At 52.6% G+C, this 18,917-nt stretch overlaps 2 protein-coding genes across 5 annotated transcripts in view; both read right to left on the bottom strand.

Moving 5' to 3' along the window:
- Positions 1-4,142, bottom strand: part of ADGRD1 (adhesion G protein-coupled receptor D1) — a 79,759-nt gene extending 75,617 nt beyond the window's left edge. For 3 of the 4 annotated variants that reach the window (XM_030233213.2, XM_050980678.1, XM_050980679.1), the window contains exons 1-3: positions 3,306-4,140; positions 3,179-3,215; positions 592-675 (exon numbers count right to left, since the gene is read on the bottom strand). In XM_030233213.2, coding sequence (XP_030089073.2) covers positions 592-675; positions 3,179-3,215; positions 3,306-3,374 — 190 coding nt within the window. In that variant the 5' untranslated portion in view covers positions 3,375-4,140. Of the gene's footprint in view, positions 1-591; positions 676-3,178; positions 3,216-3,305 lie in introns of all 4 variants that reach the window. The other variant, XR_007778929.1, reaches the window with a different exon arrangement.
- A 6,398-nt stretch (positions 4,143-10,540) lies between these two features.
- Positions 10,541-15,759, bottom strand: RAN (RAN, member RAS oncogene family). The gene is made up of 7 exons (XM_050980618.1): positions 15,640-15,759; positions 14,821-14,863; positions 13,826-13,910; positions 13,607-13,732; positions 12,544-12,731; positions 11,856-12,026; positions 10,541-11,751 (listed from the first exon to the last, which is right to left on the bottom strand). Exons 2-7 carry the CDS (start codon positions 14,854-14,856, stop codon positions 11,707-11,709), a joined length of 651 nt encoding a protein of 216 aa, XP_050836575.1. The 5' UTR covers positions 14,857-14,863; positions 15,640-15,759; the 3' UTR covers positions 10,541-11,706.
- Between the last annotated feature and the right edge of the window lie 3,158 nt (positions 15,760-18,917).

Below are 18,917 nucleotides of genomic sequence, written 5' to 3'. Positions count from 1 at the left end.
GAGAATGAATTCACCCTCTATCAGCTCCTGCTGCACTGCTGCTCCTCAGGAAGCTCCCAAAGGCAGGTGAGAACGAGAGAGGTGTCCAGGTGAGAGCCTGCAGAACTTTCTGCAGAACCACCTGAAGGTCCAGAAGTGCCTGGGGAGCCTGGGCATTGAACTGCTCCCAGGAGCACAGGAGACCTCTCCCTGCTGGCAGAGCCAGGGACCCCAGAGCCCTGGGGCATGCTGTGCATGTACCAAAGCACAGATAACAGTGATTTCAGCATCTCCTTGGCTCATAAACCTCTTCTCTTCAGAGCCTCAGCAATGCACAGCCAGCCCACAAAGCCTCCAGGAATCACCAATACAGCATCATTGGGTATCAGAGCCCTGCAAAAACAGAGCTGGGGAAACCCTAAGCTCTGAGCACAGAAATCGCCCCCTCTGGGCACAGAAATCGCCCCCTCTGGGCACAGAAATCGCCCCCTCTGGGCACAGAGGTCACAATCACCCCCTTTGAACACAGAAATCACCCCCTGTGCCAGCTCCTGCTGCCTCCTGTGAGCATGCAGGAGCGGGCACGGCCAGGGAAGGCGGGCACGGCTCTACCTCCGTGGGTGTCCCGGAACTCGTGAATCCCATCCACGTCTGCCAGGGGCCAGTAGTGGGAGGCTGAGGCCAGGACTCTGAACCCTTTCAAGAAACACAGGTTAGATTATTAAATGAAAGAGCAACAAGGTGAGTAACAGGTCTGCACAGAAAATGACCATAAAACAGGTGGAAAGATTAAGTAAACCAAAATATGTATGTAAATCACGTGTGGCCCATGAGCAAGGCCATAAATCAGAGCAGCAGAGTAGATTAAAGCCTTGGCACTGCAGAAAACCTGCTTCTAACCCCATCCCTGCTCCTGGGACACCAGAGGAGCTGCCAGAGCTCTGAGCAGCAGCCCGAGAGCCCCCAGCTCCCCCAGCACCCCAAACCCCCTTTGGGGCTGATGGGATCCCTCTGTTTCCCTGCAGTTCCCCTTTCCACAGGTGCACAAGCTGGCAAAGGCAGCACCTGCAGGTTTCCCCTGGCATTTCTGTCTGCCCAGGCTGACTGACCAGAGCTTGAACAGATTCTGGGACCTGGGGTCACTCAAGCTCCACCAGGAGCAGGCTGCCCAAAACAACCCCATTTTCTGTCCAGATAACAATTCTGGTTTTAGGGTAGAGCATTGCTAGTGTACAAAAACATGACCTGCAATTTCTTACTATCCTGCTTGCTGCAAGAACTCTTGATTTTCAAAACACTTCATTGAATCAGGTTGATGAAATAAGTGTAGCATGTCCTACAGCCAAGAAAGTCTGGGGGAGGCGAGGCAGATAAAGAAGTTTTTCCATGGATGCACCTTCATGGCATTTCATCCCACTGGGCTGCAGGGGCAGCACAGGGAGCAGCAGGGACACAGGGTTTGTGCCACAGCACGTTTCCTGCTCCCTGCCCTACAGCCAATCTCCATCCCAAACAATCTGAGGCTGGGGTGTGGAGCTGGCAGGGAAGTTTGTCACACCCACTGCAAACCCTCCCCACACCTGGGGTGCAAACCACCCCAAGCCAGGGGCTGTGTCCTCTGGGGCTCAGCCCACACCTTTCCCCCCCTGCAGATCAAACCCTTGGCCTGTTTGATGCTTGCTCTGTCCTTCTCCTGTCCTGGACACACCAGAGCTCTGTATCGTGGATATGGAGGAGCAGAAACTTTGTTAAAGTGCCTAATGCAGACCTGTTGAGCACTTTGATGGCCTCCACCCTCATGGGGCAGATTCTGAGGTGTGACACAGCTGGGATCCTAACATTTATTTTTTATTTTGAGTGCAAAGTTGATAAAATTGCTAAACTTCACAAGCAGCAACTGCAGGTCAGAGGAAACAGAACTCCAAGTTCTGCCTCTTGTGAGGGTACAAGAGCTGCTCAGACTTGCTTCCAAAGTCAACCACACCAGAGATATCCAACAAGTGATTCACGACTGAATTAATGAATCCAGGATCTATTCTTAGCCCACCTCACTCAGGGTTTGCTGCTGTCAGAGAGGCCTTCCCTCAGGAAGGGAGCAGGGCACAGACAGGATGGGGATGGAAATGGGAGGGAATTGGGGCTCTGGGGCTCTCCACCTCCTCTGGCTGCCTGGAGGGCAGAGAAGGGCACAGCTGGCACTGAGAGCACCAGGGCACTGCAGCCTCAGGGCACAGGCACCCCAGCAAGCACACACAACAAAATCCAAAAATTCTGGGCAACCCCAGCTCAGCTGAGAGCTCTGGATGAAGAACCCCTTGCCCTGAATGCAAAATCCTTTCAGAGCAGTGACCCTGCTCAGGAGAGGCCCCGGGGCTGCTCCAGCCCTGCAGCCAGCCCTGCTCCCCACTCAGGGCAGCAGGGTTTCCCCTTTGGCCCCAGAGCCACAGCCCCTCGTTTTTGGGGATTCTTTCTCTTGGTTTTGAGCAAAGGTGGAGCAGAAGCCATTAATTACTCCCTCAACAGACGTGGCCTCTCCCCATCCCCCTGCCTTTTACTTGACAATAATTACATGTGGTCAAAGCTGAAAAAAGCAACCCCGGGCTGGCAGAGCAGCACACTGTACTTGCACACCACCATGAGGCTTGAGGTTAAACTATTTATATCAATGAAGAGCTCTGCAGTCACACACAAACCCTTCTGAGCTCCGAGGGAGTTCTTCTGCATTGGAAACAGATGAGAAATCCTTAATCTGCTCTGTGACTGATTTAAACCCAAGTGTGAGGCTGGGAGGAGGGACAGGGCTTGAAGCCACGCCAGGGAGCTGCAAAGTGTCCAAAGTGGCCCCGCCAAGTGTTCACTGCTGAACCAAAAATGCTGAACATGGGGGGAAGGAAAGGAGTCTGTGTAGAGGTCTGGTTCAGAACCTGACACTCAGCAAAGGGAGGATAAACAAGTGCACTAGGACTTGCTCACACGTCAAACACACGGCATCTTTCTCCAAACGTGTTTGTGTCCAGAATGTTCCGTGGGTGGGGGGCTGAATTCACAACGCCTGACACTTTGGGCCAGCTCATCTTTAACACAGGCTGGCACTCAGCTTCTCTGGGGCTGCTGAGGAAATAAAAACCCCACAAACTGCAAGAAAAGCCCATAAATCCCCAAGCACATCGGCACAAAGGGGGAGCAGAGTGTTCCTTACCTGGGTGTTTGGGGAGCTGGGAATGGTTCCCGTACACCTGCACAGAAAACAGCACACAGACAGGTGAGGCACAACCTGCTCGAGGAGCCCGAGCCCCCCTCAGTGCTGAGCGGGTTCAGGACATTACCTGGTATTTCTGCTGAAATAAAATCAGCAACGAGTAATGGCAGCAGAGCAGCCACAGCAAACTCTCCATGGTCCATGGAAGCGTGGAAGGACAGCGGAACGCAAACTCCTGCAGATCCCAATCACAAGCTTTCCTCTGCGACTCTCGGTATCAAAAAGGACATTTTCCAAGCAGGTTCGAAAGGTCCATTCCTTCAGTGCCGGCAGAACATCCTTCCAGACCCTGCAGGCGTTCTTTCCTTGCTTCACCCCTCGGTATCTTCATTTAACCCCGAGTTAACTCCCGGGACCGGAGGAAAACTCCCAGAAACGCGCACCGAGCCCCGGAGCTGCGCTGTGCCGCGGGAAGGAGCCCAGCGCTTCTATTGCAGCGTTTGTGTGCCAAAAACAAAAGGTCTGGGCTGCAAATTTCTGTCCGCGCTCTCTCCGGGGCGCTGCCTCAGTGACCCCGGGGAAAACTCCCGGTCCCTCCCAGGCGGGACAAACGGGCCCAAACGGGCTGAAATGGTCCGAAATGGTCCGAAACGGGCTGAAATGGTCCGAAGCAGTCCGAAATGGGCAGGAAAGATCTGGGCTGTAACTTTCTGTCCGCGCTCTCCGCTCCGCGCGGCTCCGCTCGCTCCGGGGCGCTGCCTCAGTGACCCCGGGGAAACTCCCGGTCCGCTCCCAGGCGGGACAAACGGGCTGGAATGGACCGACAAGGGCTGAAGCAGGCTGAAATGGGCTGAACTGAGCCGAAAGGAGCGGCGGAGTCCCGCCCGTCCCGCTCTCGCCGCTCCTCCAGCCCGCACCCCACGGTGATGTCAGCGCTGCCCGCCAGCTCCGTCCCACTCTGCTGGTTCCTATTCCTGTCCATTTCTCTCCATTCCTGCCCATTTTTATCCACTCCTGTCCCCGTCCCGCCGCTCGGAGCGGCCCCAGCCCCGGCAGGGAGGGGCGCCCCCCAAATCCGCACCTGGGAGCGATCACGGCCACACCCAGCTCAAACAGCCGGACACCTGCGTGTGGAAAAACAACAAACTCCGCTTGTGCTCCTGTCCCAAGCAAGCGCTAAAAGCGCTGATTGAAACCACACGGCACTGCCGGGGACTGGCTTTACTTTAGCTCTACCAAGCGGGGGAAACTGAGGCGTTCCTCATCTCCCCGGATTCCTCGGAGCTGCACAAAGCTGGGAAAAATCTTCTGTGGCTGCTACTTTGCTTCTCGTTTTAATAAAAATATTTACGTGAAAGCATTTTATAGGAGTCTCCCCATTACACTCCACGTCACAAATATTAACCAGGATTTTACGTGTAGAGCAAAAAGAACAGCTAGAACGGGCTGGTTTTCTTTATTTTATCTCCTCTGTGACAGAGCCTTGTTCTCAGTGCTCTCAAAGCTATTTTCAGCCAAATAAACTGAAAGACGAATATTTTAAACAAAATTTGATAAGCTTTCCACCCCCATTAACTATTTCCCTGCATTTCCCTATCTACACCCTGTACCAGCACCTGTCCTGTACCTGCACCTCTTCCCTTCCCCTGTATGGAGATGTTCTGCACCTTTTCTATTCCCCTGTTTGGAGATGTTCTGTACCTGTACCTGTTCTCTATGCACACCTATCCTGTTATTTCCCTGTATGGAGACACCCTGTACCTGCACCTGTCCTGTACCTGCACCTTTTCTATTCCCCTTTCTGGAGATGTTCTGTACCTGTTCTATATTCACACCTTTTCTATTCCCCTGTATGGAGATGTTCTGCACCTATACCTGTTCTATATCCACACCTGTTCTATTATTTCCCTCTATGGAGACACCCTGGGCCAATTCTGCTTTCTGGAGATGTTCTGTACCTGCACCTGTTCTCTACCCACACCTTTTCTGTCCCCTTTCTGGAGATGTTCTGTACCTGTTCTCTACCCACACCTGCTCTGTTCCCTTTCTGGAATGTTCTGTACCTGTTCTCTACCCACACCTGCTCTGTTCCCTTTCTGGAATGTTCTGTACCTGTTCTCTACCCATACCTGTCCTGTACCTGTTCTCTACCCACACCTGCTCTGTCCCCTCAGGACATCCCACAGCCCCTCACCCTGCAGGGATGCTCTGAGGTTACCCAGGCTCAGTGCTACAGAATTTCAGCATTGCAATAAAATGGGGTTTTGTTTGCAATCCTGATTTAGGGCCCAGAAAAGCAGAATTTTGAAAATTCTGAACTTTTGAATCTCAGTTCCTACAAAAATCAGTGATGACAGGCTGGCTTGTGCCTCTTTCCCTGCAGCTTTTTGAGACTTCCTCCCTCATTAGAGAGCCCCAATCTCCTGGATGTCCTGCAGGAAGAGGAGAGATTCTCTGTAAACCCCGCAGTGACAAGGGGAGCCACTCTGAGAAACAACACAGAGCTGCAGCTAAAAATCCTGACAAAAACCAAAATGTGAAAAGAGAGAGACAGGAATGTGAAATATTTGCCAAGAGGGGCCTGTCAAGGGAGGGAATGTGCTCACCAAAACAACTGGGAGAATCCCAGCAAACAAGGTCCCTGCCAGAAATTTCTGCAGAAACAGCAAACTGCAAACTGCAGGCTGTCTGCAGAAACAAATCCTGGATTTATTGCTGGATGCTCTGAACCAGGAACTGGGACAGCCACCCTGCTCCAGCCCAGCCCGGGCAGCCCTGGGGGCAAACTGGAGCCACTGGGAGCACTGGGCACAGGGAGCCGGCGGGGAGCCCAGCAGGGAACGGAGCTCACTGGCAGCCCTGGGGGCCGAGGTCCCTGCAGGTCCTTGCAGCTCCCTGGAAGCCCTTGCGGGTCCTTGGAAGTCCTTGCAGGTCCCTGGAGGCTCTTTTGGATCCCCAGAGGTCCTTGCAGGTCCCTTGAAGCCCTTGCAAGTCCCTGGTAGGTCCCTGTGGGTCCCTGGAAGCCCTTTCAGGTCCCTGCAGGTCCCTGGAGGCTCTTTTGGATCCCCAGAGGGCCTTGCAGATTCCTGCAGGTCCCTGGAAGCCCTTTCAGGTCCCTGGAGGTCCTTGCATGTCCCTGGAAGCCCTTTCAGGTCCCTGCAGGTCCTTGCAGGTCCCTGGAAGCCCTTTCAGGTCCCTGCAGGTCCTTGCAGGTCCCTGATTATTTGAGCCTTACTGTCAAGCTGACATAAAGCCGGACAATTGTATCAATACAATGTTTCACAAATCCTTTTTGATGTGATTAAGCCGAATCCTTTTTGCCAGGAGCCGCTGTGTGTAACTGGGATTGTTCTGGGACCATTCGGGTGTCAGATCTTCCTCATTACACAAATACTAAAATAACAATTATGATCTTAGATGATAATGACGAATAATCCCCAAACCAGGATAAACGCTGCCTCCAGGGCTTGTGCCAGCTTTTCTCCTGCAGTTTCACAGCTTTGCCTCTTCTCCTGGGCTCAGAGCAGCTCCGAGGTCCCGGGGCCCGCCCAGCCCGGGAGAAGGCGGCAGCAGCTCCTGGAGCAGCCCTGGAGCGGCTCCTCAGCTCCTCCTGGGCTCCTCCTGGCATCCTCCTGTGCCACTCCTGGGATCCTCCTGTGCCACTCCTGGGGTCCTCCTGTGCCACTCCTGGGCTCCCCCTGAGCTCTCCCTGGGCTCCCCCAGGCACGGACAGCTCTGCCCTCCCCCCCGGGGGATTTGCAGCCCTGGCTGTGGCTCCTGCTGCCGAGCAGGGAGGGCTGGGGCAGGAACCAGAGCCAGGCTGGAGCTGGCACAGGCTCCCAAAGCCAGGGGAGAGCTGGGGCACGGCTGGGGCTGGGGAGTTCCAGCAAACATCTCGGGAAGGAGTGCTTTAAGGATCGACAGATTCTGTCAGTCTGTCCCAGCACAGCCTGCACTGGCAGGTGGATAAATGCTGTGGATTCCAAGGCTCTGCTCGGGCTGTCTGTCTGTCTGTCTGTCAGTAAGGACACTGCCAGTGATTGCACTGGCACACCAGCACACATCCCCTCACATCCCCTGCCAGCTCTGCTGGGAATGGAGGGACACCCAGCTGAGCCCTGCTGGGAGGATTTATTTCATTTATTTATTTGTTTGTTTGTTTGTTTGTTTGTTTGTTTCACTGGCACAGGCCACCCCCAGCTGTGCAAACCCACCCATCCTTTGCTCCCGGGGCTGCTCAGACCTGCACTGGTGCCACTCAGGAAGATCTGCCCTTTAGAACATCATTTGCCAACTGCACCACCCTCCAGGAGTCCGAGGAATGTTCCCTTCTCCTCCCGGGATGTCTCAGTCAAACCCGGCTCGTGGGTGACACTGATCCCCCAGCAGGGAGATTCCCTGGGGATGAGCTGCCCTCACTCCAGGTCCTGCTGGTTTGGGATGGCAGAGGAACCTCCCAGAGCTGCTCCTCCAGCTGCAGGGCTGAGGCTCTGTCAGGAGAGCCCAACAGTGCTCAGGACACCGACCCTCCAGGCTTTAGGCTCATTCTGCTGCTCACAGGGTACCTGTGCTCCAGGATCGAGCCCTGAATGCCCCGACAGAGCCGTGCCAGCTTTGGCTGCTGCAAGTTCTTGCACACCAAAGTTCCTTTTTGGTAGCCTCAGCTGCTCAGCACGTAGTGGATGCCTCTTTCCCCAGGTGAAGCTACACTTTATTTCAGTGTCAGTTTTCCATGTGTTGGCTGTCCTCCTGTGACAAGCTCTGATTTTAACAGTTCTTCACACAAATGTGAGCTGTGGGAAGGATGGTGCTGGTGCCTGCTCGGCATTAGGATGAAGGAATCCACCTGAGTGCTCCGTCTGGCTGCGATTCACGCTTCTGGCGGATTTCACCTGTAAAAATAGAAAAATGAACGTGGAAATGGAAAAATGAATGTAAAAATGTAAAAAATGAACGATAAAATCAATTTCCGAAGGGCCGGGAACGGCTGGGCGGGCGGCGGCCGCCACCGCGTGGCCGAAAGGGGAACTGCAACGGGGTCCGGGGCAGCGGCCAGGAACGACCCAAAATCGGCCAGGAACGACCCAAAATCGGCCAGGAACGGCCTGGAACCGGTCCAAAATCGGCCCGGAACGGTCCAAAATCGGCCTGGAACCGATCCAAAATCGGCCTGGAACGGCCCGGAACGGCCCAAAATCAGCGCGGAACCAGTCCGGAACCGGCCCAAAATCGTCCCGGAACGGCCCATAACCAGCCCAAAATCAGCCCGGAACCGGTCCAAAATCGGACCGGAACGGGTCCAAAATCGGACCGGAACGGGCCCAAAACCGGCCCGGAACCGGCCCGGAACCGGCCCGGCTTGGCCCCGCCTGCTCAGAGGATCCCCCCTGCTACACGGGAAAAGGGCATTGATTATGAATTAATTAATTAATAATGAATTCTGCCGTGACCGGCCGGTGTCCGGGCCGCGGCTGTTCCCCAGCTCCATCGGAGCCGCTCCCACCTGGCCAGACCTGCAGGGACCTGTCCCAGGCCGCTCTCCCACTCCTAAACCTGCCCGAATTCTCATTTGCTCTAGTCCGAAATAAGGGTTACACCCAGACCTCAACTCAGGTATTCCAGTAAAACCAAACATCCAGTACAAGGAAGAAATAAAAGTACCAGATCCTGAATCAAAAGATAGTAATGCCAAATTTTGCGGATTCCTTGTTAATTATGACCCACCTTTTAATTTATAAATGCAACAAAGCTCTCTGGTTTGAGCTCTTTCTCTAGAACCTGCCCTGAGAACCCACTCCTAGACCCTGAAATATTTCTTTTTTCTTCTTTTTTTTTAATCCTGTTATCCACGAAAAAGTCTGTCAGGAGAACTAACCTTTGTATTCTCAGTCTAAACAAAACTCACAGTACTATTTTTAAAGGCACTGAGATGGAAAAAAGCCATCAGCAAGTTACCTCTGGTTTTGTGCAGTGGCAAGAGAATACAGCAGGAGCAACAGGAAATATTATCACTGCTGGGAAAGCAGACTGGAGCACTCAGCACAAAATCCATTTATTATTGATTTAATTTGCTGACTTTGGCTCAGCACCTTGTACAGAGACAGCTTTGAAAGGTGCATTGGGAAGGTAAAATCAGTGACTTTGTCACTCCAGCAGTCACAGGAGGAGGGACATGGGTGGAGTTTTCTTTGATGTCACCGATCACCACAGCCTTGAGGAGCTTCCTGCTCATCACTCTTTTACAGTTGGTTTTCAGTCCTTGCTAATAAAGTGTCAGCACAGAAAGGGAACTGAGCAACCCATAATTGCCTCCTGGAAACCTCAGCTGTATCAGTAGCATTCAATTCTGAATGTTTGTGTTAAATATATTAAAGTTTAGAGTTTGAGCCACTAAAACTTCTGGTAATGTTAATATAAATATGAGTAGCTGCATGATTTAAAATCAAGTATTCAGAAGGACTGAACAGATGCTGCAAGAGGCTTTGCTCCACTCCCAAAGCATTGCAAATGGAAGAGTCCTTTGCAGCAGGATGGGCATGCCCCTCTCAGAGCTTGGGAGATGCACTGGGGGTTAGAGCCCAGCTCCCAGGCTGGGGCAGTCTCCAAGCAGCTCTTCCTGCAGGAACCACACCAAGGGCAGGAGGTGCCACCAGGTGAGCACAGAAACCAAGGGCAGGAGCTGTCCCCAGGTGAGCACAGAAACCAAGGGCAGGAGCTGTCCCCAGGTGAGCACAGAAACCAAGGGCAGGAGCTGTCCCCAGGTGAGCACAGACACCAAGGGCAGGAGCTGTCCCCAGGTGAGCACAGACACCAAGGGCAGGAGGTGTCCCCAGGTGAGCACAGACACCAAGGGCAGGAGCTGTCCCCAGGTGAGCTGTGACAATGCCACCACAGACACTGTCCAAGCACACCAACCCAACTCCAGCTCTGCAGCAGCGTTGCACGCTGGCTTTGAGCAGCTCCCTGCAGAAGTGAGAGCCTGAAGGCACCGAGCCCCCCCAGCAGCCAGCAGAGCAGCCGAGGCAGCAGGGTTAGCCAGGACTGCACAGAATTAGTGACAGCACACGTTAGAGCAGGATTATGCAGCAGGAAGAGTCAAACATTACATGAGGGTTTGTCCCTTTGCAAACACCACGTGTGCAACATCCCTCGTTTTCATCCAGGACCTTCTTGAACACTTCTGAGTAGCCACAAAAACAAACCAAATACCCCAACCCCCCAAGAATTCCCAAACTGAACTAACTTTAAAGTGACTCCTTTAGAGCAATATTGCACACTAATCATAGTCCAATTCTTGCTACCAGGCAGCAAAAGCTGAATATTGAAGTAATTCATGTACACAAACATGCAAGTTAAAAGGAATAAATGAAATGCTCCACTTTATTAAGAAACCAAAAATACAAAACTGAAGAGTTCAAGACTTCATGTACTCAAACACTACTGAAAAAAAAAATTCCTAAACTTAAGTTTTGCTTACTAGCAGTACTAATATTGACCAAGATTCACCTCTACAAGGTAGTGTTAAAAGTTGACATTTTCCACCATTTGTGCTGTATAAGCCAGTTTCAAATTAAGAACTTGGTGCAGTTACAGTAAAGTCTAGATGTTTAAATCACTGTGGCTCCAGCTGATATAGCACTGGGTAGGCAAGAGCACCTTAGCTCAAACCATGGCTGTTCTCTGGTTAGTGAATTTGAAGATGCTTGGGGTTGGATTAACCAGCTCTAGCTCTACTGCTGTTCCATGCAAAGACACAGCTGAAGTCACTTCACAGGCCTGGGTGCATTTTGCTCCTGGCTGCTGAAACAGAGCTGAAGGTACCAGCGAGGAGCTGGGGCTGCATGCAACTGCAGCACGTGCAAGCACAACTGCAGGCTGTGCTCTGCACCCCTGCAGCACCCACGCTGCCCCTGCACAGCACACTCACTGCCAGTGCAGCTCGCTCACGCCTCAGCTCTGGCAGCCAGCTAAAAAGGACAGGGTAACTGTTAGCTCTGAATTAGCAAGAGGAGCTGAATATGAGAAGCAGGAAGGAAAACAGAATGAGAAATGCAGTAGTAGACAATCAAGTATTACCCTCAAATGAAGAACAGAAGACACTTTGAACAGTTTTCCTAACAATGCATGAAAGTTCACTTGCTTGGAGATACTTGAAATACAACTTTATTACCTAAACAAAAGAATGGGAATGACAGAAACAAGATTTTCCACTTAACACTCTGATGTGACTGCAGCAGTCTTGTATTTGAAACTCAAAAGGGGAAGTAATTGCAGTCCAAAAAACAGCTAAATATGCAGTTCCAAAATATGAAGGTTTTTTGTTTTGGTTTTTTTCATTTTGTTTTGTTTGTTTTTTTTAAACTGCCACATTCACTCTCCGAAGCCCATTCATCTCTTTCAGCATCCCAAAGATTAAGCACATGTTCTGTTCAGCTAGATAATAAAGTGGCAAACACGCTGCATCACCAACATCACAGGACAGTTGCCTATAAAACTAGACTTCTGACGCTGGGCTCCAGCTTCATCCCTCACAGGTCATCATCTTCATCTGGCAGTGCAGTGGTCTGAGCAATCTGCAACAGAGGAAGGCACACTTCAGAGCTGTTCTCCTGCTGCCTGTGCCCTGAGGGTGACAGCAGCCCGCAGGCAGCTGCTCCCCTGTGCCCCTGCCACTGACCTGTAAGTCCTGCTCGTACTGTGCTGCCAGTGCTGGGTCCATAACAACTTCAGGAGGTGCGAGCGCAGGCATGGCAACAAACTCCAGGTTGGGATCTCCAATTAGCTTCCTAGCAAGCCACAGGAAAGGCTTCTCAAAGTTGTAGTTACTCTTAGCTGAAATGTCATAATACTGAAAAAAAAGCACACATTAGACATTATTTTTAAAACCCTCTACTATTTAGAGCATATCAAGATTACACAATCAACTTTTACCTTTTTTTTTTGACTGCATGGCTTTTGTTTCCATACTCATAAGCAGTTATGATTTAAGTGTCCAGAAACAGTTTCAGGCAGAAACTATGAACTGAAAGGTTATCAAATCTCATCTAGGACAAAACTTTCAGGAGATAAGAGTGCATGGATCTATCTTTCTCCTCTGATGTGACCTACTGTAGTCCCAGTCCTGTCACGGGATGAGACTCTGAGCAGCTACAGCCAAATGCACACGAGTTCTTTAAGAACTTGGCACAGCTTCTGCTCCAGTGATGATCATCCTTAACATCATCACCTCCCCCTGCCCTGCATTTTGGTTTGAAGAGCCAAGAGATGTGAGGCTGCCTGTAATGACAGGGGCAGAGCACCCAATCCACCATCCACAGCCCAGCTGCACCCATAAGACAAAACCAACTGGATTCCTCCCAACTTACCTGGAGATTCTTCTTTCTATGGAACACAATGGATTTTGCCTTGACTTTTCTGTCCTTGATATCCACTTTGTTGCCACACAACACTATAGGGATATTTTCACATACTCGTACCAGATCTCTATGCCAATTAGGTACATTCTTGTAAGTAACTCTTGATGTTACATCAAACATGATGATGGCACACTGAGCTGCGAGAGAAGCAAAGCCAAGTTACACCTGGTGTAACCAATTCCTTTCAACACAGGATGGAGAAGAGGAACCCAGAGACATCCCACATTAGGGTTAAGCATCTGCATTAGCTTTTCCCTCTCAGCATCACAGTTGTGACAGCTCCTGTTCTGTTCGCCAGGCCAGTGCAGGAGCCCACAGAACCCGGCCCCTGCTGTGCTGCCCACATCAGACCAGCTGTATCACTGAGGGACATGGCCCTGCACATATGGGAATATACAAGACCAGGGAAGCCAGCTTGGATTTCCCCAAATACCTGGCAGAATCAGACAACACCTATTAACTCAGCTCAGACATGCTAATAAGGCTCAAAGGTAGGCTGAGAGCCAGTGGTCCATCTCAGGATGCTCTTGTCCAGAGCAGTTTCTCAAGAATACTTCACAAAAATAAGATATAGTAAAGGTACACAGGTGAGTGAAGTAGCACAGGACAGATTTTTCATTATTTCAGAAACCCAAACAGACTCTGGCACGAAGGTGTCCAGCTTCCTCAGGTACTGAAAACCTTTAGTCTGTGTTCCAAGCCCTTGCCTGAGCGCAGCAATAGAACAGAAGCCTGCACTCAGTGGAGCACACGTCTCCCCCTTAACCACCAAATGCCACCAGGGCTACCTGGTCATTCCATCCACGGCACGGCCCACAGTAACCCTGAAACACATCCTCACCATGCTCCCACCTTGGCTGGCAAAGGATGTTATCCTCTGTGCATGAGAGTCTGAGGAGTTGTACACCAGCTCATCACTGCAGCCACACTGACAGCTTCCAGTGTAGCCAGCATGAGCAGAAGGAAGCCCTGAGCCCCAAGAGGCACAGGACTGTCCCCCCACAGCTCTTACCTTGGATATAGTAGCCATCACGCAGGCCACCAAACTTCTCCTGGCCAGCTGTGTCCCATACATTAAATTTAATAGGGCCTCTGTTAGTATGGAACACCAGAGGATGGACTTCAACACCCAGCGTTGCTAGGGAAAAAACAAAAAGCAGAGCATTTATCAAGCCATGGACTGAACTTCCATTTGTGAGGTACTGGAGCTCAAATGTTTCTTCAGACATACCTACATACTTCTTTTCAAATTCACCAGTCAAGTGACGCTTTACAAATGTTGTTTTACCGGTGCCACCATCACCAACCAGAACAAGCTGTGGACAGACAAAGGAAAAGAATCAGAGCAATGCATTCTGAGACATTTATCAGTCATTCTAGCACAGATACCACTCATTGCTACAAAGAGCTTAGTTCCTGCAAGGTGCTGCAAACAAACAACTGCCCATGAAGCAGCTCCCTGGCTGGGAACCAATTTGCTAAGCCCATCCATCGTGCTGTAACTCTGGTCAGTCTTATCCAGTCCTTGTAGGTAAGAACTGCACTGCGCTGTGAATATGGTTCTACTAAACTACTTCAATAGACTGAATGAAGAATATTTAGGGCTTTCAACCTGAATGTGACCAGATCTGGAGAGGAAATTATCCAAATATCTGCTGGAGAAACCCGTTACCTTACAATCAAAGAAAACAACAAAACCAAAAACCCACCAACATCTGCACCATGAACTGCAATACACTAGCCAAGAATTTCAGGAAACACAAGTAACAACCTTCTAGAAGCAATCTTCAGGACTTCTAGCTGTTAAGATAACAAAACCCACCACCAACGCACCAGCCATTCAAAACAGCAGAAAATTCTCTTCTGAAACACTTGAACAATGAGCACATAACACAAAGAATGTTATTCTAATTCATTCTGAGCAAGTCTAGTTCTAACTCACTCCTTTTACAGCGCACTGCAGGTCTTAAATTTAAAAATCATTCTGCAGGCAAAGATTTATTAATAATGGTTTAGACTAAACTGCAAATAGAATATATTGACACAGTTAACAGACTCTTTTTGTGTATGTCGTATCCAACACTACAATAAATCGCTCCATTATGGAAAGACCAGCACTTCGAAACCAAACCCACCATCCACGTCGACACTCGAGAGTCCCTTATGCTACTTTTCTAGCGAAGGGGGGAAAAACCCCCAAAGCCAAGCTGCGAGCCGTTGCCTTACCTTAAACTGCACTTGGGGCTCTCCTTGGGCGGCCATGCTGGCTCTGCGGGGGAAATGGCAGCGTGTGAGCGAGCGCGCCGAGCGCGGGGAGCGGCCCCGCCGGAAGGGGCCGTTTCCAGCTCCGGGCGCGCTCCGGCCCGGCCGGGGCGGGCGGCGCCTCCCGCCCGCGTGTGGCGGCACCGCGCGCGGCAATGGCGGCGCCGCCTCCGCCCGCTCCCGGCCCCCTGCGCCCCCCGGGCCGCGCCGCGCCAAGGCCGGGCCGCGGCAGGGCCGCTGAACCACGGCCTGCCCCGGCTCCTCTCCGGATCCGCGGAGAGTCCTCCCGGCCCGCCCAGAACCAGCATCCCGCCGCTCACTGCAGCGGCTGCCCTATCGGGAGAGGCCGCGGCCCGCCCCACGGAGCTGCCGAGCGGGGCCCGCCCGGCCGGGCCTCCCCGCGCACCGGGCCGGGCGCGCTCCCCGCCATGAGCCACCATGACTGAGCAGCGCCGCCTCCCCCCGCCTCGGGCCGCGGGAGCCCCGCTCGCCGCCCCGCACACCGCGCCCGCCCTTCCAACGCGGACGGAGCCGCGCACGGACCCGGCCCTTCCAGCGCCCTCCTCCCGGGGCCGAAAAGCCGCCACGCGCCTCGGCTCCCGCGGCCGCAACGCTCCCTCAGGCGCAGCCTCCCGCCACCCAGCCCAGCCCATCCCATTCCATCCCGGCCGCGAGCTAACGGCGACCGCCGCCCCCGCCGGTGGCGCTTTGCAGAGCGGCCACGCGTGCCCCAATGGCGGCGGGGCGCGGGGAGCCGAGCCCGGGCCGGTGCCGGGCCTGTACCTCTGCCGAGGCTCTCCCGCTCCTAGCTCCGTGCCGGGCGCAGGGAAAATGGCGGAAGCGCCGTTCAAATACCCGGACGGCGACGCCGCGCGGCCGCGGGCGGGGGCGGGGCCGCGCGTCACGTGGTGCGCGGCGCGCGGGAGGCGGCGGGAGGCGGGGCCGGACCGCGGCCATGAGGGAGAGCGGCGGGCAGGGCACAGAGCGGGGCACCGGGCACAATAATCACTTTTAAAAGGCCTTTACATTTCCCGTATCTTAACTCAGGTCAACTGTGGGCAAACTTAGCCAGTGTGGCACAGGTAAACACACACAAGGCAGCAGGTACAGAGCGTTTGGAGATGGGAGAAGGAGCGCTGCCTTCCACAGGCCGTGCACACTCTGCCCTACAAACCCGCAGGCCTTTCACACCAGCCTGTTCCACTGAAAAATAACCAGAGCACCCTTTTTACAACTCCTCTCGTGACAATCTCCCACAGCCGGGTTATGATTCCTCGTGGGCACTGGGCAGGGCCCTGTGAGGCCGGCCGGCCAGAACGTCCAGGCTGCACAGCCTCCCAAAGCGTGTCACAGCGCCATGTCCTCACGGGCACCTCAGGGATGTCGACTCCATCGCCCCGCTGGGCATCCTCTGCCAACGCCTGAGCCCCCGAACAGCGCAACAGCCTTCCCAAAGGTCCAAAGTGCCTGTGGCCTCGAGGCCCTTTCTTGTGGTGGCCTGGCTGCAGGGCAGGAGGCACTGGCTGCAGCTCATGGTGCCCCGGTGCCAGCTGAGGGGAGCAGGAGGTGCCCCCTGACACCCTCAGCTCCCTCACATCTCCTCCAAGGACACTCTCCACACCTCTGGTGGCCTGGCTGCAGGGCAGGAGGCACTGGCTGCAGCTCATGGTGCCCCGGTGCCAGCTGAGGGGAGCCGGAGGTGCCCCCTGAGCACCCTCACGGCTCCTCCAAGGATGCTCTCCACACCTCTGGTGGCCTCGGTGGCCTTTGCTGGGCACATCCCACACCCCACGGCCCCTGCAGAGCGAGGGGCCAGCACTGCCCGCAGCACTGCTCCTCCCCAGCTGGCCAGTGGTCACTGGGCAGGCTGGGCAGCCAGCCCCGGTGGCAGGAGCAGCTCCTGGGCACTGTGGCAGCTGTGGTCACTGGGCAGTGCAGCCCCGGTGGCAGGAGCTGCGGTCACTGGGCAGGCTGGGCAGCCAGCCCCTGGGCACTGTGGCAGCTGCGGTCACTGGGCAGCCAGCCCTGGTGGCAGGAGCAGCTCCTGGGCACTGTGGCAGCCGTGGTCACTGGGCAGTGCAGCCCCGGTGGCAGGAGCTGCGGTCACTGGGCAGTGCAGCCCCGGTGGCAGGAGCAGCTCCTGGGCACTGTGGCAGCCGTGGTCACTGGGCAGTGCAGCCCTGGTGGCAGGAGCAGCTCCTGGGCACTGTGGCAGCCGTGGTCACTGGGCAGTGCAGCCCCGGTGGCAGGAGCTGTGGTCACTGGGCAGGCTGGGCAGCCAGCCCCTGGGCACTGTGGCCACTCCCGAGCTGTCCTGCTGTGGGTGACACAGCCGCTGTGCCCGGCTCAGGGACCCTGCTGCATCGATAAAATCCCCAAAGATGCTGTGATGCTCTCTCCACAAAGTGAAAAAAAGGCCCGTAGTTGCTTAGATAAACTGTTGAGCTGCTCCAGTGTGGGTTAGTAAAGAGGCTTTTACAGCAGGAGGGTTTAAGGGAGCAGCTCTCAGGTACGACAGGCTGTGCTGCAAGGGCCTTTCCTTCAGTGTGCCTCAGGACTGTGATTTTCCATTCTTCATCCAAACTGACCTGCATTCACTAGAGCCCAGTGGTGAAAGCAAAAGTTGTTCTGTAAGCCTTGCGTTTAGAATTGCATCTCTCCAAGATCTCAAAACTCTGTCCGAACATCAGTGAAAAAAACTCGTTTGAAAACTGACTTTCAAAGAACGTACGAGTTTTGCATGTGTCTATAAATACCAAGCTCATGGGTTCACTCTGATTTTTAAGGCCTCTGGTATTTTTTTTTTAATCTAGCATACTTAAATTACTTTTATTATCTTTGCTGCTGTCCCCATAATCTAGAATAAATAAATGATATATTTTTACATATAACTGAATGAATGGAATCGACAAGGAAAGTATTTCATGGCAGCTGATATATACAAATGTAGTTTATGTCTTGTTAATTTCCTCTGACATAGACACAAAATATACACAAAGCTTTACAAGAGCGGCTGCTGTTGTATGTTGTAATTTTTGTGTGCTGTAATTTTAGCATTATTTGATAGTGTAATGCCAATCCAAGTATTGCATGAGATTTCCTTGGAAAAATCACTGGCACCTTGAATTTGCCTTCCCTTTTTGAGATGAGTTGGGTTTGAGTGGTTTTTAGCATTTTTGCTGAGCACCTCTAGGTGTCAGGATTATTTTTTCAGAATATGCAACTCATCTTTTATTTTTCTTAGTGCAATGCTATCCTGGTAAAACCTTTGTGAATTCCACCACTCCTTTTGACAAACAGGAATGTGTTTCTAAATAGGAGGCCATAAAGCCAAATTAGTGGAGTTTGGCAGTTTTAAAGAATATAAACATGGGGGGAAAAGCATTCTGTAACTGTGTATATAACACTCACTGTGCTTTAGTTATTTCTTAATATTGTAACAAATTCATTAGTGAACTACTTTTACCCTGCAAGCTATGTAGCACTTTAATTTGGAATAATTGAAAATTCCATTATCATGGAAGTATCAAAAATTCCATTTGAGCTCCTGGCAAACACTTACTTCATTGTTAAAAAGATAAATTACCATGTGGAATTTATTTTTAGCGTCTGTTTTATCGGCATGTATAATGAAGTGTTCAGTTCAGAGAATGCTCACGACATCCTCTCCAGATAACCCCATTCAGCAAAGGCAGCAAAACACTCCAGCGGTGTTAGATCACTGCCTGAAAGATTAGAGTCCGTGAGAGCCGTAGGTAATCAGCAGAATAATTACATTTCCTGTATCTTAACTCAGGTCAGCTGTGAGCAAACTTGGCCAGTGTGGCACAGGTAAACACACACAAGGCAGCAGGTACAGAGCGTTTGGAGATGGGAGAAGGAGCGCTGCCTTCCACAGGCCGTGCACGCTCTGCCCGACAAACCCTCAGGCCTTTCACACCAGCCTGTTCCACTGAAAAATAACCAGAGCACCCTTTTTACAACTCCTCTCGTGACAATCTCCCACAGCCGAGGTACGATTCCTCGTGGGATGGGAGTTCCCTGGTGCGCACCGGAGCTCT

This window comes from Serinus canaria, chromosome 15, assembly GCF_022539315.1.
Source record: "Serinus canaria isolate serCan28SL12 chromosome 15, serCan2020, whole genome shotgun sequence".
NCBI lineage: Eukaryota > Metazoa > Chordata > Aves > Passeriformes > Fringillidae > Serinus > Serinus canaria.
This window is presented reverse-complemented; position numbering and strand designations above follow the sequence as displayed.

Excerpts from the sequence above, each read along its gene's own strand:
- RAN (XM_050980618.1), bottom strand. The coding sequence starts at position 14,856 with ATGGCCGCCCAAGGAGAGCCCCAAGTGCAGTTTAAG. Across the intron at positions 12,027-12,543 it reads ATAGAAAGAAGAATCTCCAG|TATTATGACATTTCAGCTAA; the intron begins GTAAGTTGGGAG and ends CTTTTTTTTCAG. Across the intron at positions 11,752-11,855 it reads AGTACGAGCAGGACTTACAG|ATTGCTCAGACCACTGCACT; the intron begins GTCAGTGGCAGG and ends CCTCTGTTGCAG.